Source organism: Moesziomyces antarcticus, assembly GCF_000747765.1.
Source record: "Moesziomyces antarcticus DNA, scaffold: scaffold_v10001, strain JCM 10317, whole genome shotgun sequence".
In the NCBI taxonomy this organism is placed as follows: domain Eukaryota; kingdom Fungi; phylum Basidiomycota; class Ustilaginomycetes; order Ustilaginales; family Ustilaginaceae; genus Moesziomyces; species Moesziomyces antarcticus.
The window spans coordinates 2,095,538-2,111,289 of record NW_014639009.1 but is presented as its reverse complement, the minus strand read 5'-3'; the positions used below and the strand labels follow the sequence as shown (position 1 = coordinate 2,111,289).

Here is a 15,752-nt window from a genome sequence, read left to right as displayed (position 1 = left end):
GAGAATGGCTGCCTATCTCAGACGGCGGGGCAAATGACCAGCAACTCGGGGCCTGGAGGAATTTTCGAAGTTGGATTTCGCGGTGTGGAGGCTGGAGAGGGACTCGGCAACTTTCTTCGGGCTTGGCCCGACCGTCACTGTGCACGTCCCTCCCACGCATTCGAGCGCTTCCCCCACTTTGAATTCGAGCGTCGAGCGTCGAGCGGATGCGGGGCAAGAATGCAGCTCTGGTGGGGCCAACGGCGTCTCGCTGTCCCGCCCCAGTCGCCAGTGGCCATTCGCCAGTGTCGGATGATTGGCCGTTGCAGAAGTGAGCAGATCCGGGCCTCGAACTTTTTGCATCGCTGGTGGCGACGGTGCCTTGATCCGTGCCCCACACACACGCTGCAAGTCGAGTCTGCTGAGGAGCCGAATTCGTTCGCCACCTCCGGTCCCAACCTGGCCCCTCCTCATCCTGGTTTAAGCGCATCTCCCACCACATCCTCCTTCTCTATCCCCCACATCCCGCAGTCCCATCATCCCGAACTGCAAAAGCAATCCTCTCCCACTCCCTGCCTCATCTACACATACCCTGCTAGCCGCTGCTGTCGCTCTTTCCTCATATCCGCTACTATATCCGTGACGAGCAATTGTGCTCTGATACACACTAAACATGGCGACTAAGCACGTTTTTGACAGCGCCACCGGCCTCGTTGACCGCAACCTTCGAGGAACCGTCGCGCAAAACCCAGCTCTTCGATAGTAAGTTCCAGCGAAGCTCACCACACGACGAACCAATGCTGACGACCTTTGCAATCTACGGATGGATCTGTGAACCCCCGCAGCTACTCTCCCCACAAGGTTGTTTACGACCCCTCGCACCCGAATGACAAGGTTGCTGTGATTTCGGGTGGTGGTGCTGGCCACGAGCCTGCCCAGGCTGGCTTTGTCGGCAAGGGCATGCTTGCTGCCTGCATTTCCGGCGACATCTTCGCCTCCCCCTCGGCTGCCCAGATCTGCTCCGGTATCGACCTGATCAACCACGACGCTGGTGTGATCATGGTCGTCAACAACTACACCGGTGACTGTCTGCACTTCGGTCTCGCCGCCGAGAAGGCCCGCGCCGCAATGGCATACTCGGGCAAGAAGGGCGGTGGCGTCGAAGCCGTTATTGTGGCTGACGACGTTGCCGTGGGCCGAAAGCGCGGCGGCCTGGTCGGCCGACGTGGTCTGGCCGGCAACATCTTCACCTGCAAGATCCTCGGCGCTGCTTCGGACAAGGGCATGGAGGTGAAGCGCATCGCCGACCTTGGCCGAAACCTCATGGACAACATGGTGTCCATCGGCACTTCGCTGGACCACTGCCACGTTCCCGGCCGTCCCAAGGGCGCCGAGGAGCGTGGTGCGCTTGCCGAAGAGGCCGCCGAGCTCGGCATGGGTATCCACAACGAGCCCGGATTCAAGCACATGGACAAGAAGCCCGAGCCCGAGGCTCTGATTGGCGAGATGCTCGACCTGCTGCTCAACCCTGACGACGAGGACCGCGCCTACACGCCGTTCGACAAGGATGACGCGCCCGTGCTGTTCGTCAACAACCTCGGCGGTATGAGCCAGCTCGAGATGAACGCCATTGTGGACCTCACCATCGAGCTGCTCGAGAGCAAGTGGAGCCTGCACCCTTGCCGCGTGCTGTGCGGTCCGTACATGACCTCGCTCAACGCGCCTGGCTTTGGCATCTCGCTCATCAACCAGAAGCGCTTCCAGAAGAATACGGGCGAGGACCTGCTCGAGCTGCTCGACTATCCGACCACCGCCTACTCGTGGCTCGGCGTGCAGTCGGGCTGGGGCTCTGCTCAGGGCCACCCGCGCGACCGCAAGGCCGAGGAGAAGGAGGCGGCCGACCACCTTCAGTCCGTGCGCAAGGCAGGTGGCTCGGTCAGCGGTCTCGCCGACCCGGGCGCCGCCTCGAATGGCCCCGTCAACCCTGACCAGGAGCTGGTGAAGAAGGCCATCCTGTCGGCATGCGCCGCTACGGTCGAGATCGAGCCCACGCTCACCCGTTACGACACCATCGTCGGTGACGGCGACTGCGGAGAGACGCTCGCCCAGGCGGGTAATGAGGTGAAGAAGGCTCTCGAAAAGGGCGAGATCCCCCTCGACAACGCCGCAGGCACTCTCATTGCCATCGGCGAGGTGCTCGAGTACGCCATGGGCGGCACCTCGGGTGCAATCTATGCGCTCTTCTTTGCTGGCCTCGTCCAGTCGCTCCTCTCGCAGCCCTCGGGCACGCAGGCGGATGCCAAGGTGTGGGGCAAGGCTGCCCTCGACGCGCTCGAGAACTTGGGCCGCTACACGCCCGCGCGCCCCGGCGACCGTACGCTGGTCGATGCTCTCGACCCCTTCTGCCGCGCGCTCGGCGCTGGCAAGTCGCTCACTGAGGCCGTCGACGCCTCCAAGGTGGGCGCCGAGAAGACGCAGGCCATGACTCCTCGTCTCGGCCGTGCCACCTACGTCGGCTCCAAGGACCAGGGTGAGATGCCCCCTGACCCGGGTGCGTGGGGTATCTGGGCCCTCACCGACGGCCTCCGCAAGGGCCTCGGTCAGTAACTCGAGCCCACCCAAGGCTATCGTCTGGCCCAACTACCCTCTGAATCCCTGTCACATAGGCCGTCTTTCTCTTTCTCGGCTGTGATCACATATTGCAGCTCGCTTCTCATGGTTACCTAGCAATTCCAATTGTCTCGTCCAAACAAACGACTCGGCCTGCAACGTGTGTGGGATTGGATGCAGCTCTAATTCAGATCCGAGCGGCGTTCCAGCGGAAGTGTGCGGCGAGTTGGAGCCGAGAAGGCTCGTGTCATTGTTCCCCTGTGGCTTTGTGGGGAGAGGGTCAGTCGCCGGCGTTGCTCATGAAGTGGCCATGCGCAGAGTGACGCAAAGGGCCACTGGAAAAGTGGGCGGGTGGTACTCTTTCGGCCGTCTTTTTTGTCAGCCGTGAAAAATCGCCGCCGCAAACGATGACATGACGCGCCGAAAGTGGAGAAGATCAACACTTGGCCGCCCTTTTTTGGCCGCCCTTTCGGGAAGCTTGTTTGGCAGCGGCTGAATGCAACACGGCCCTGCGCCCTCGATCCAAACGATGCACGTCGGTAACCAACGGATGGCCAACGAGTGGCGTAGGGGCGAATTGAATGCAGGGTGGGGCCTGGCAAGCACCGAAGTGCATGAGGTTTTCCAAATTTTTTCGGGAGCTCTAGACTGATCCGACGGCACACGTCGGATGCAGTCAACTGCACGGCGCCGATGATGGCCTGATCGTGAACGCCGCCCAAAAGAGCACGAACCCATGCAAAAACATGCACCACCAGGTGAAGCAGCCGCTGCCAAGCTTGCAACCAAGGCTCGGTGTGCCGCTCCACACAATAAGCAGTTGCCGTCTGCTGCTTGCCGCCTCGGCATCACCAATAGCTCATCCACTTTTTTTAGATCCCCCCTGACCATCACCAACCCACCCTCCCCACTACTTCATATCCGCCCTGAAGTCATCGTGCCGCCCTCTTCGCGGTGACTTTGCGCCACTCCTACTTGCTAGACATACCCACCCCTCCTTTCGCGATACCCATTTCAGCTCAGAGGCTGTCGAGACGATACCTGCCCTGCGGTCCCTGGACAATATATAGAGGTGCCCCGTATATCGAACCGCTTCACCTTTGCTCCTAGAACCATCCCTTACGCTAGAGGACCTGTCAAGCCTACCGATCCACCATGCCGCGCCTCAAAGTTCAGGTCGGATCCGACCGCTTCCACATGGAGGACTGCCGTCTCAATGATACCCTGCATCCCCACGAGATCGAAACGGAACACTTTGTCGGCCGCATCCTCGTGCGCATCCTCGACGCACCCGGTGCCAAGCAAGGCGAGCAGGGTCGCGAGTACTTTGAGGGCCGCTCGCGCAAGTTTTGCATCCAGATCGAGGGTCGCTTCAAGCAGCGCTGGAACGGCAGCGACATCCTCTTCGGCACCGACTTTGACAAGTTTGTCGACTTCCCACGCGCACCCTTCAACGCCGGCATGAAGGTCGCCAAGTACATTGACCCGTGTACCTTCTACGAGCTCCATCCGGAGTCGGGCCGGCCGTACATCATGTCGCCGTACATCGCCTGCATGAACACGTTTTGTGCGTGGCCTGCGCCGTCGCGCGCGCACGACGCTGTGGTGGTGCTGCGCCACACGCACCGAGCCAACACGCCCGACACGTCGCGCGCCGCAACGCCCATCATTGACCCGGAGAAGTCGAACAACAACCCGCAGAATGCGCTCGTCGCCAGCCCGCACGCGAGCGGCGATGAGGACGAGGGAGACATTGTGCCGCGCGAGTCGCTCGACCGTAGTCGCAGCCAGAGCGAAAAGAGCGCCGCCGCTGCTGCAGCCAAGAAGAAGAAAGGCTGGTTCGGCGGCTTCGGTGGTGGAAGCGGACATGCCAAGGAGGAGCGCATCCTCAAGAAGTACTGGCGCTTCGTCGGCTTCAAGGACGACCCGCGCGTCCGGGCGCTGCTCGAGGCGCATCATGCCAAGCTGCGCAGCTCGCACAGTGACACGGACGCTGCTCTGCACAGCACCCACACCGTCGTACGACAGGGCAGTGTGGCCAGCGTCGGCTCCAATGACGTCCAGCATGGCCCTGGTGGCCAGACGCTGTCGGTGCTCGGAATGGGCAAGAGAGCCGAGATGGACCGCACACCGGATCGCGCCCTTACCCCAAACCACGGCTACGGCGCCGAGGACATGCCCTTCTCACCGCGTGTTGGAAGTGGCAGCTTCGCCGACATTGGCGCTGGCGACATCGCTGCTGCCCCACCTGGTGACGTCAAGGACGACGACGCCGCGGAAGGTACCGCAAATGGTCCGACACTGGTAGCCCCGAAGCCCAAGCATGGCGTAGCCGTGCCGCTCGACGAAGCTGACGGTCCGGCGCCCACGCCATCGGCCGCTGCGCCGTCCAACTCGGGTGCCGCGGCCTCGACGAGTGCGGAAAAGCCCGAGATGCCCAAGTTGGAGCGCATCGCCACGGCGGTTCGGCACGAGATGGAGGAGTCCGCCAAGTCCGACGGTCTCAAGGACGGCGATTTCAAGCTCGCCGACACGCTCGCGCACACCCACCTCAGCCGCAGCAGCAGTGCACAAGGCCGGCCGGATGCGCCTCCGTCCAAGCTGGATGAGCAGCTGGGACCCTGGCGATTCGCCGACCCTGGCACGGACATGATCGAAGACAACGCGTTCATCTTCACCACCCAGTCGCTGCCCGTACCCCGACGCCGCAAGCACTTTGCCAACGAGAAGAACCGGCTCGACTTCCACTACGACCCGGACGTTGTGTATGGCGCGTCGTTCTTTACGGATGCGATGGACTTCAACACGTTCAACCTCGGCATTGGCCCTGTCAAGATCAACGTTGCCAAGTGGTTCCACGACATGCCGGTGAGGTATACGCTCCGAAGCACTACGGACGAGAACCTCACTTTTGCCACCATCAGCTTCCAACTCGTAGACGAATAGACACACCGCCCTGCAGATGCATTATGTTGGGATAATCTAGACTGTTTCAAGCCTGCATCATGCGTCTGTGATGAGTCGGTAGAAGTCGAGCGTACGAGCATTTCATGGCTGAGGATTGCAGCGTGTGGGGATTCGACACGATGAGCAAAACAAGTACATTGCTTCCAGAGGATGGGACATCGGGAGACGCAATCACAACCTCGATTCGTACACAAGGGGAACCGGGGTTGTTGCGCAGTGTTTAGACTTCAACAGAGAACTTTACTTGCCCTTGGCAGCGCCCTTGGCGAGGTCCTTGTCGAGCTCGGACTGTTTTGCCTGACGTGCGAGCTTCATCTGCTTCTTCTTTGCGACGGTGTTGAAGTAGGTGGCGAGGATGAAGCGGATGAAGGTGAAGAAGGGCTCCCACACCACGGCGGGGAGGTAGTTCTGGGCGACAGCGATGGTGATGGGCGAGGTGGTCCAGGTGACGCGCATGACGGGCCAGAAGGCGGCCTTGACGGCCCTCTTGATGTTGTCGACGCCGCGTGCGCCGTTGATATAGGCCATGCACGAGAGGTAGACGGTGTTGGCAAACACCGACACGGTGAGGTTGGAGGTGATGATCTGGAGGATCTTGTCGCGCGTGGTGGTACGGCCGACAAAGGCCTTCTGCAGCAGACCGGTGAGCACGTGGCCCATGGGTGCCGAGACGAAGAAGCCGTAGACAAACATCTTGAGCGCGCGCTCGTTGATGCCGAGCTTGGCGGCATACGCCTGAAGCAGACCGACGGGGTTCTGCTGCGCCTGACGCTTCTTCTCATCCAGCGACGAGGGAGTCTTGGTGGCGGTGGGCGCGACACCGGCAAAGTGACCCGCAAGCACCTCGGCCAAGGCAGAGAGCACACCCGAGGTGATCATCCTGTGGAGTAAGGGAGCAGAGAGGGCACCGACAGGTCAATGCTTGCCGTGGCAAGCACACAAGGGGACCAGAGATATCTGACTTACTTGGTGCGGAGCGGGTTGGCGGCGAGCGCCGAGAGGTAGCCGACGAGCAGCGGGTTGGTCGTCAGGGGCGACGGCTTTGCAACGACAGTCGACATTCTGTATGCACCGGCAAGTAGAAGACGTGCAGTGCAAAGTGGGCAGGCGAAGCAGAAGGTCAGCAGCTGCCTTCCTATATTGTCGTCCAGTAAAATGAGAACAGCCCGAAATGTGGAAGAGCTCGAAACAACGGCACTCAGAAGAATGCTGCGGGTGGTTGGGGTCCGTGCGCGGCGCGGCTTGTACTGGTGACGAAGGGCGGTCAAACTCACGTTACGAATTGCTTGGTTGGAGAGTGTGGAGAAGGGGTACGCTTGATGCTGAGTGCGACTCGATGATTCGAAAGCGCCGCTAAGGATGATGGTGGTGACACGAGACCGGACGAGCCACAAGGGCGGCAGTGGAAGCCGGCGACCAGCCGGACGCGCTCAGGGCAGGGTCTCGTCTGGCGCGCTGCTCAAACCGCTTCTCCACACTTTTCCAGGCACACGCGCGCTTTGGCTCGCGCGCCCCCAAACCTTCGTTGCCATGACCAGAAGGGCGGGCTAGCCGGAATACCCGGTCACGCTTCGCCAACCCCCGGTCACCCTCCGCTCGGCCCACTTTCCGAAGTGAGGTGGTGAGGCTCCCACGCCCTCTTTTGCCTGACGCCACGACCCATCGGAGCTGGCCGACAGAAAAAGAAGCGCCTTCATTTTAGCCATGTCCACCTTCAAAGCAAGGCATGCAGGTGTCACCGAGGCTGAGCCACAGGCCCACGTTCTCCCTCAGCCCATACCTCACGTTATGCGGAAGAATGCTGGCACACAGCAGTACCGGATCCAGAGCAGGATGGAGCGAACCATGCCTGCGGTTTTGCGGGGAAAAAGGGTCTCGGCGAAAGAGCCAAGTCTGCCAACCCCTCCTGGGCCCCAAGGGAGAGACAGGTGACCTTCGGCCGTACCAGCACTGCCTGAACGCTACCATTTCGCACGGGAGCTAGACGAGGATCTAAACGCTAGCCGGTAAATGCGGGGTCAGTCCTGAGCGGATGCTTTCTTCGAATTTGTTAGGCCGACGCCTGAACCTCAACCTTTATTTTTCCGTCCTCTCGCGCGACAAACGAGCCGCGAAAATTGCCCGACGCGAAGCAACGACCAACATCGAAGAGCTCGATTTGCATCCACGCCTAGGCCGTTTTTTCGCAAGGTCATCCACGTCTCCACAGCAGCTCTTGCTTCGGCACCACCACGATCATCCGTATTTGCTTGCTCAATAGCGCCGTTGCACGCTCAGGCTGCTCCCAAGATGTTCTGTGCCAGTAAGTTTGTCGTCCAGTTGCGACCTCGGAGTTGCAGAGATTCAAGTCCTTGCGCACCTGCTCACCATTCTTCTCCACTTGGTCCTTGCTGTCATTCCTCGTACAGTCTCTGGAGAGCCTCCAAAGGTTCCCGTCGTATCTAGAAAGAGCGGCCTCATCTACGAGCAGCGTCTCATTAACAAGTACATCAACGATAATGGCAAGGATCCCGTGACCGGCGATGCGCTCGAGCTCGACGACCTCATCGAGATCAAGTCCAGTAAGTTCCCCATCAACCACAACCCATCCGGCCACCGAAGATCTCGAGACGCGGGTGTAGAAGCGAAGTGCTCCGCGCTCATGTGCAGTGCAACCACATAGGATGAAATCGCTTTCTCAAAAAACTACATATCAACTAGAAGCTGTTGATGAGCCTTCGGGCGACGACTACAACACGAGGTCTGACACGCACCTGCACATGCGCGCAACCCCACTTCCACATACTGCTGCCCGATCTCCGGGGACGACGCTTCGCTCGTCATTCAGCGTCGTGATGTTGATGAAACTGACAATACCATGTCTTGCAATTTGATGTCAACGCAGATCCCAAGACCGCTGTTCCCCGACCGCCGCAACACAGCTCGATTCCGTCCTTGCTCACTTCGTTGCAGAACGAATACGATGCGATCATCCTCGAGACCTTCACGCTCAAGAAACATTACGATAACCTGCGACAGGAACTGGCGCATGCGCTCTACGCCAACGATGCGAGTGCACGCGTCATTGCCCGCTTGCTCAACGAGAGGGACCAGGCACGCGAAGCGCTCGCCAGCATCCAGGGCACCATCGGTGCCGGACCCTCCTCATCCAAAGCGGCGCGCGACGTCGAGATGGCCGATTCCGCACCTGCTGGCAATGGCGCAAGCACCGCCGCAGCAGGCAGCGGTCTGTCCCCCGAGGTGGTCGAAATCATCGACTCGACTGCGCAGCGATTGTCGTCGCAGCGCAAAGCCAAGTCGAAGCGCAAGGCTCCCGAGGGCTATGCCACGCAGTCGTCGGTCGCCAGCTTTGCTGAAACGCAAAAGCTGCCCTCGATGCACCACGCCAAGCCGGCAGGCGTCAGCTGTCTCGCGCTTTCCGCCGACGGAAACGTGCTGGTCACGGGCGGCAACGACAAGAACGTGCAGGTATACGACCGCAAGGAGGACAAAGTACTGGCGACGCTCAAAGGACATACAAAACGCATCACGCGCGTGGCTGTGTCCGGCGCCTCGGACGCTCCGATCGGCTCGGAAGCCGCGAGCGACGAAGCTACGCTGCCGAGCTACGTCGTGAGTGCGAGCGAAGATGGCAAGGTCAAGGTGTGGACACCGACCGGGGCGACGGGAGCCAAGGCGCAGGCGTATGCTGTCGCGCACACCGTGTCGCCGCACCAGGGCGAAGTTACGGGGCTGGACGTGCATGCGTCTGGAGCGCTGTTTGGCAGCGCGGGCCGCGACGGTACGTTGAGCCTGCGATCGCTCGACGACGGTTCCGAGCTGCTCCGCGTTGATGCTGGACTGGGTGACGCGTACGAGAGCTTTGCCTTCCACCCAGACGGCCAGCTCGCGGCCACGGGTACTGCCCAAGGCGCGATCCGCATCTGGGACATCAAGGCGGGACAGAACGTGTCGACGCTGCAGACCGAGCTGTCTGGGCCCGTCACCGCGCTGCACTTCAGCGAGAACGGCTACTACCTCGCCGCGGCCAGCGACCAGGCCAAGGCGGTCGAGGTGTGGGACCTGCGCAAGCTCACCGCGGTCGGAAAGATGAGTGTCGAGGAAGATGGAAAGGGCGGTGTCTCGGCGGTGCGCTTTGACCCTTCGCTCCAGTTCCTCGCGATTGCAACCGACAGCGTGACGGTGTATGCGAACAAGTCGTGGGCCCAGCTCGCGAGGTTGGAGGGCACTGCCAACTTGACCGGACTCGACTGGGACCACCGCGACGGCAGCATCGTCGTGTCGAGCCTCGACCGCACTGTGCGCACTTTCGGCGTGTCCGCCTAGACGCATCCGCCATCTCGAATGCAATCTATACCTCGCTCTGGCATTGTGTGCTGTGGGTGCCTAGGCTCTGGGCGAGAGATTTTTGCTGCCCCGAATTTCTCGCCTTTTTTCGGCCCCGTTTTTCTCTTCGGCACATGCGTACAACCCTGCTTTCATCTCTGGCTCGAGGAGCGAATCAGACGGGAGCCTTCGATCGGAGCATACGATGGCGGTATCTCCGACTACGGTAGGCAGACGCTCGAGCATCTAGGTGCATGGCTGCCTGCATGGTTATGTCCGAGCTTTCAGGGTCCTATCGGGTCCAGTGCCGCAGTGCTGAACGATGACCGGGGCGACGATCCTGCTATAGTGAGTTGCTCGGCTCGTTGATATTACCCGATTGTCACGGAAGTACGGAAATGCCCAAATAGAGCTGGGTCGCTCCGTTCCGAGCGTGAGAGCCACTCATGCATCTGCCAGCACCGCACACATGACACACGAGTGGATCTGAGGGGCTCTGCGGGGGTTCGGTAAAGGATCCCGGTTGGGATGACACTCGATCGGAGCCAGAAAGATCCAAGGCGATCGTCATCATCGATCTAAATTTACTGTACGCCTTCCCATCTCGCGCGTCAATTTAGCCGTGTCAAGAGCTGCTAATCGGCCAGTCATCGAGGTGAAACCTGTTCGATTTTTCATTCCTCTGGCAAACTTCCCAGACGATTCTGATACGAAACCTAGAACTGTTCGGTCGTGCTGCGTCCACTAAGTCCACAGCTTTCCGGACGCCACGGCAACTTGCTGGCCGGAAACTTTGCTGTCATTCGTGGTGACACGAATGCATCACGAGGCGAACAAACGAGAAAGTGTGCACCTTGACAAATTGCGTATGACGGACAGAACGACTTCGCGGACGTAGCTCGCCAAGGACGGCGCAAGGTAGTTGCAATAGGCCCTCGGAGCACCCTCGGTGAGCTTGTGGAAATTGATGAATTTTCATTGCTTGCAAAGCGAAGACCGCGGGTCTTGGATCGAGCCTGCCGGATCGAGGCGCCGCGGGTCAGCAGTGAATAGGAGCAGGCTAAAAGCTGCCATCTTACTGGACTCTCAACACAAAGCCGGTCATTCTACCCCACATCAGAGCAATCAATACGTGGCGTGATGCCACGTCAGTGAAGGGGACCACCGGCGGGCGCCGCCGTGACGGAGGCAAAGTGGCACCCGCAAACCGCCGAGCGCATGGCGAGCGAGTCAGCTACGATGTGTTTGTGAGAACGAGCTAGCCCACGGAGCGAATGGCCCGCCCGCATCTGCAGATTTTTCTGTTTTTTTTGGGCTCCTTCGAGAGCGAGATGAGCGAGGCCCGAGCCAAGTCCGCGGAGTCACGCAGGATGACATCTAAATGCTCCGACTCAGCTCCGCGGTTCTGCCCAAGATCCGAACAAGGAGCCAACGCCGCTCTCTATTTGGCGTTGGCTTCCCTCTTCCGGAACTGTCCAGGCGGCACATCCTCCGCCCAAAACCGCAGACACACTCCACACTCCGTCCAGCCATGGTGCTGCGATTCCATTTCGTCCTTTTCGTTCCCACGCCGCAGAATTCCAAGCAAGGCGCATTCGAAGGACTGCTGTATTCGTCTGACATCGTCGGCCATGAGCTACTGTAATGAAGCGGCTGTACCGAGTGCAGGGCACAAGAGCACACAGCGTGTGGAGGTCGGCAGGAGTGTCAGAGTCGTGTGGAAGGGCAGAATTTATGCTTCGAGCCACAGAGGCCATGGTGGCCCCGAACCTCGGTAAGCGAAGCCTTCTTGCCCGTACCTTGCACCCGAACAAAAGCTTGAGCTGCACATGCCTACGTCCGGACCTCTGGTCTAGGATCGCCGCGGCTTCCTCGCTATTCCCAGCCACGCCCATCCACCGTCACCTTCCCACCGCGGTAACATCTGCCGGCTCCGGACATTGTTGATCCTCCCTTCCCTACGTCCATCTCCTTGCCACGCACCCACCCACCCGTCACAGCATCTCCAAGGATTGTCCGCGCAAATTCCGCTCCAGCCAGCGTGCTCATCGTGTCCACCGACCTTGTCCCACCACACCCACGCGCGCCTCGAAATCTACTTTGGCGGGCTTGCTCCTCCCTTCATCAACCGCCCACCAACCCCACCGCCATCTCGACCGGATAGCCACACATCCACCAAGCCATCAGGATACCGGCTATCAAGCTGTTTCCGAGCGATTCTGACCATCAGCGTTGAACCGATGCCCCGGTAAGGATTACCTCTATAACAATCGCCCCCACCCTCCGTACGCTCCCACTCGCCCTTGCCTGGTGCACTCGCTTTCAGCAACTTGCCAGCTCCTGCTCCGGATATACGCCGATAGTGTAATACGGATTCTCGTTCAGGCGCAACACGGACTCTAGCGATCGATCGCACCGAGTTGCAGCCATGTACCAGCCCAACCTCTATCCACACAGCACGGCACCACCCGCCGATGCCATCTACCACCAACACATGATTCCGACGTCTATCTACCCTACCGCACCACACATGATTGCCACACCATCGCAATCCGACTTGCCCACCGCCTTCTCGAATCCAGACCTCTCCGCACACGCCGCCGACGCCTCGATCGACACCACAAACCAAGATGACGACGGTGATGCAGGCGGCAAGCGGAGAAGGGTTCAGCGCGCCTGCGATGTAAGTTGTCCTTCCGGCTCAACACAGCCCCACCGCACCAGGCCGCACGGACTGCGATGCTCACTTCATCCCCTTCCGATCCTCGACCACTGAACAGACCTGCCGAAAGAAGAAGGTCCGTTGCGATGGCCTTCAACCCGAGAAAGGCGCTTGTACCAATTGGTAAGCTGTCATCGATGTTCATCTTGGACCAGGCTCACTTCCGATGCTGACCCTCCTGCCAATCGCCTCTTTGCTCCCTGCGACCCGTCAGCGCCAACTATGGCTACGAATGCACCTTCATCGACGCCGCACGCAAACGTGCCCCTCCTCGCAGCTACGTCGAGGCCATCGAGGCACGTATCGTCAAGATGGAACACTTGATATCCTCGCTCGCACCCGGCGTCGACTTTACAGACCGCATTGGCAAACCCATCAGGAGGCCCGACGACAAGGGCGACGAGGCCACCAACGACACCAGTGGCGCACCTACCTCCACTTTGACCGGAGCTGATACTCCTACCGTCACCGCACTGACGTGTGACACGCAACACCCCATGTGCGGCTCTCTCTCCCACATGCTTGCTGCATCCCATTCCAAGTCCCGCAGCTCATCCGAACCCACCCTGGCCGACCAGAGCGACGAGGACTCGGAAGACGACATTGCCTTCATCGAATCCAGGATCGGCGCAGTCGACTTGAAGCCGCAACCCGTCGTCCCGTCCACAGCCAACACCTTTGACAGTATCAATTCCGAGCGCATCATCCTCGGTGAGGGAAGCAAGGCTGACCCAAGCTCGCAGAGCCTTCCGTCGCACAAGTTCATCGGCAAGGCAAGCGCCATGCACACCCTGCCCCTCCTCGAGAGGCTCAGCAGCAGAAACTACAGCGAGCTTGGCATTCATCCCAAAGGCGCGCGTCCCGAGTTTTGGGCCATCCCCACGGGCCTTCTGGATCCTCCTGCCGACCTTGATGCCGCAATGGCCGTCTTCCCTCCGTCCGATCTGGCCGACAAGCTCATCGACGTCTTCTTTGCTCGTCCCAATCGAGAATATCCCATCGTCAACGAAGCTCAGTTCCGCCACGAGTATGCAAACTGCCCCGAGCTTCACAAAGAACCCGACTGGCTCGCCATGTGCTTCTGCATCTTCACCGTAGCTAGTCCCTGCGTCGACGACCTCAGAACCAGAGCCTCGTCCGACGATCCGCTCTCTCGCGGCATGCACTGGTGGCAGGCTGCCAAAACGCTCATCTATCGCAACTCGCATGAGCGCAAGCCCATCCGCCACATCCAGAGCATCCTGCTTTCCACCCTCTTCCAGCTCGGTCTGCCCATCTCCGCCTCCGCCTCCTGGTTGCTCCTCGGCGCCGCAATTCGTCTCCTCCTCGATGTGGGAGCCCATCGCAGACAAGCTGCCAAGAAGCTTGGTCTTTCCAGACTCGAAGAGGAGACGATCAAGCGAGTCTTCTGGGTCGCCTACAGTCTTGACCGCGAGGCCGCCTCGTCTTTGGGCCGTCCCATCATGCTACAGGACGAAGACATCGACGTCGAGCTTCCCGTCGAGATCGACGACGAATACCTCTTCAACACTCCCGAGGGTGAACCGCTACCCAAGCAGCCAAGCGACAAGCCCGCCCTGATCAGCGGATTCCTCTGCTCGCTTCGCCTCGACGAGATCATCGGACGCACGCTCAAGACCGTGTATGCGCTCCAGAAGACCAAGATCCGCTTTGGCATCAGCTCCAAGGAGTGGGAGGAGAGATTGGTCACAGAGATCGACTCGGCTCTCAACAACTGGCTCGACACGGTTCCGCCGCATCTTCGCTATGACCCGCACGAGGCCGATGACGAGTGGCTGATCCAGTCGTCGCTCCTATACTCCAAGTACTACCAGTGCCAGATCCTCGTGCATCGCCCCTTCATCCCTGCCAAGAAGGGCGCCAACGAAAGCTCGATCCTCAATTTCCCCTCCCTTGCCATCTGCACCAACGCCGCCCGCAGCATCAGCCACCTGACGCAGAGCCTTCGGGATCGAAATCTGCACAACAGCACCGGCATGTCGGTCGCTTTCCGAGTCGTATCGGCCTGTACGATCCTCATTCTGGTTGTATGGGGAGCCAAGCGCAACGGCGGGCGAGTCTCGAGCTCGGCCACTACGGATTTGCGCCGCTCCATCGAGGTGCTTCGCTCGATGGAATCGGTGTGGCAGTTCTGCGGCAAGGCTGTCGACATCCTCGAGTCCATCATGTCGTCAACCCAGACCAGCGTGACGCGCCAGGCATCGAACGATCAAGGCATCAAGCGATCGCGCGATGGTTCCGAAGTCGTAGATGTCAAAGTGGAAGGCGATGCACCGTGGGCGCAAGCCTCTCGGCCAACCAACTCTGGCACGAGCAAGGCGGCATCGGCACCAGGCAAAGGGCATCACAAGGCGCCAGTCAAGTCGGCCTCTCCCGAGGCGCTTGGTGCGAGCGCGCAGCCTTTGGCGCCGGAAGCAAGGCAGCTGCCGCTGTCCACGCTGCAGCTTGCTTCCATGACGCCGCAGTCGAGCGCGGAACAGTCGCCCTCTTCGGCAACCGACGCAAATCCACGGCCGACGGCCGAGGCTGCGTTGGTGGATCCGTTTGGACCCAAGACGCCGCAACCGCCGCAGCGTGCGCGCATCCCGTCGTTGAGCGGCGCCTCGGGCATCCCTGCCGCGCTGTCGTTCGGGTTTCTGACACCGTCGGGGGGCAACTGGGCTCCGGGCATGGAAGCGGACTACTTGCAAGGCCCGCATGCACAGATGGGCTACCAGTCGATGCCCTCGATCACGCCGTCGATCTTTGACAACCTCAACCTGCCGCCCTCGACGGACGAGATGCTGCCTCCCAACGTCTCCAACCTGGCCGGCATGTCGCAGTTCAACTATGGCGCGAGCAGTAACGGCACCAACGGGCTCGGCGTCCAAGGAGACGCCTACGGCAATTTTGGGCGGTACTATGGCGGTGGCGACAACGCCTTGGGCGCGTCTCAAGGCCCAGAGGAAGCGCGCGCACAGACGGGCGATGTCAATACACCCCAATCCGACGGCAGCAACGGCCTAGCCTCGTACGCGTTTGAACTGCTTCAGAAGCAGAGCGTGTGGAACCTCGACGACGACTCGCTCAGCTTCCTCCAACAGTGCGGTCAGCAGAGCTGATTGCAACCCATCTTTCAATCCCCCAC

The 15,752-nt window shown here is 60.3% G+C and overlaps 5 protein-coding genes across 5 annotated transcripts; 4 read left to right on the top strand and 1 right to left on the bottom strand.

Annotated features, from left to right (window-relative positions):
• Positions 1–652: 652 nt before the first annotated feature.
• PAN0_001d0768 (dak1-domain-containing protein) lies at positions 653–2,586 on the top strand (the record flags this gene model as incomplete). The annotated part of the gene is made up of 2 exons (XM_014804383.1): positions 653–741; positions 825–2,586. The coding sequence occupies 2 exons, from the start codon at positions 653–655 to the stop codon at positions 2,584–2,586; spliced, it is 1,851 nt and encodes a 616-aa protein (XP_014659869.1).
• Positions 2,587–3,744: 1,158 nt separating this feature from the next.
• PAN0_001d0767 (uncharacterized protein) lies at positions 3,745–5,535 on the top strand (the record flags this gene model as incomplete). The annotated part of the gene is made up of 1 exon (XM_014804382.1): positions 3,745–5,535. One exon carries the CDS (start codon positions 3,745–3,747, stop codon positions 5,533–5,535), a length of 1,791 nt encoding a protein of 596 aa, XP_014659868.1.
• A 261-nt stretch (positions 5,536–5,796) lies between these two features.
• PAN0_001c0766 (integral membrane protein 25D9-6) lies at positions 5,797–6,617 on the bottom strand (the record flags this gene model as incomplete). The annotated part of the gene is made up of 2 exons (XM_014804381.1): positions 5,797–6,436; positions 6,523–6,617. The coding sequence occupies 2 exons, from the start codon at positions 6,615–6,617 to the stop codon at positions 5,797–5,799; spliced, it is 735 nt and encodes a 244-aa protein (XP_014659867.1).
• A 971-nt stretch (positions 6,618–7,588) lies between these two features.
• PAN0_001d0765 (WD40 repeat-like protein) lies at positions 7,589–9,882 on the top strand (the record flags this gene model as incomplete). The annotated part of the gene is made up of 4 exons (XM_014804380.1): positions 7,589–7,605; positions 7,689–7,858; positions 7,965–8,117; positions 8,441–9,882. The coding sequence occupies 4 exons, from the start codon at positions 7,589–7,591 to the stop codon at positions 9,880–9,882; spliced, it is 1,782 nt and encodes a 593-aa protein (XP_014659866.1).
• A 1,531-nt stretch (positions 9,883–11,413) lies between these two features.
• Positions 11,414–15,726, top strand: PAN0_001d0764 (uncharacterized protein; the record flags this gene model as incomplete). The annotated part of the gene is made up of 7 exons (XM_014804379.1): positions 11,414–11,496; positions 11,633–11,656; positions 11,739–11,799; positions 11,883–12,130; positions 12,268–12,565; positions 12,663–12,727; positions 12,819–15,726. 7 exons carry the CDS (start codon positions 11,414–11,416, stop codon positions 15,724–15,726), a joined length of 3,687 nt encoding a protein of 1,228 aa, XP_014659865.1.
• Between the last annotated feature and the right edge of the window lie 26 nt (positions 15,727–15,752).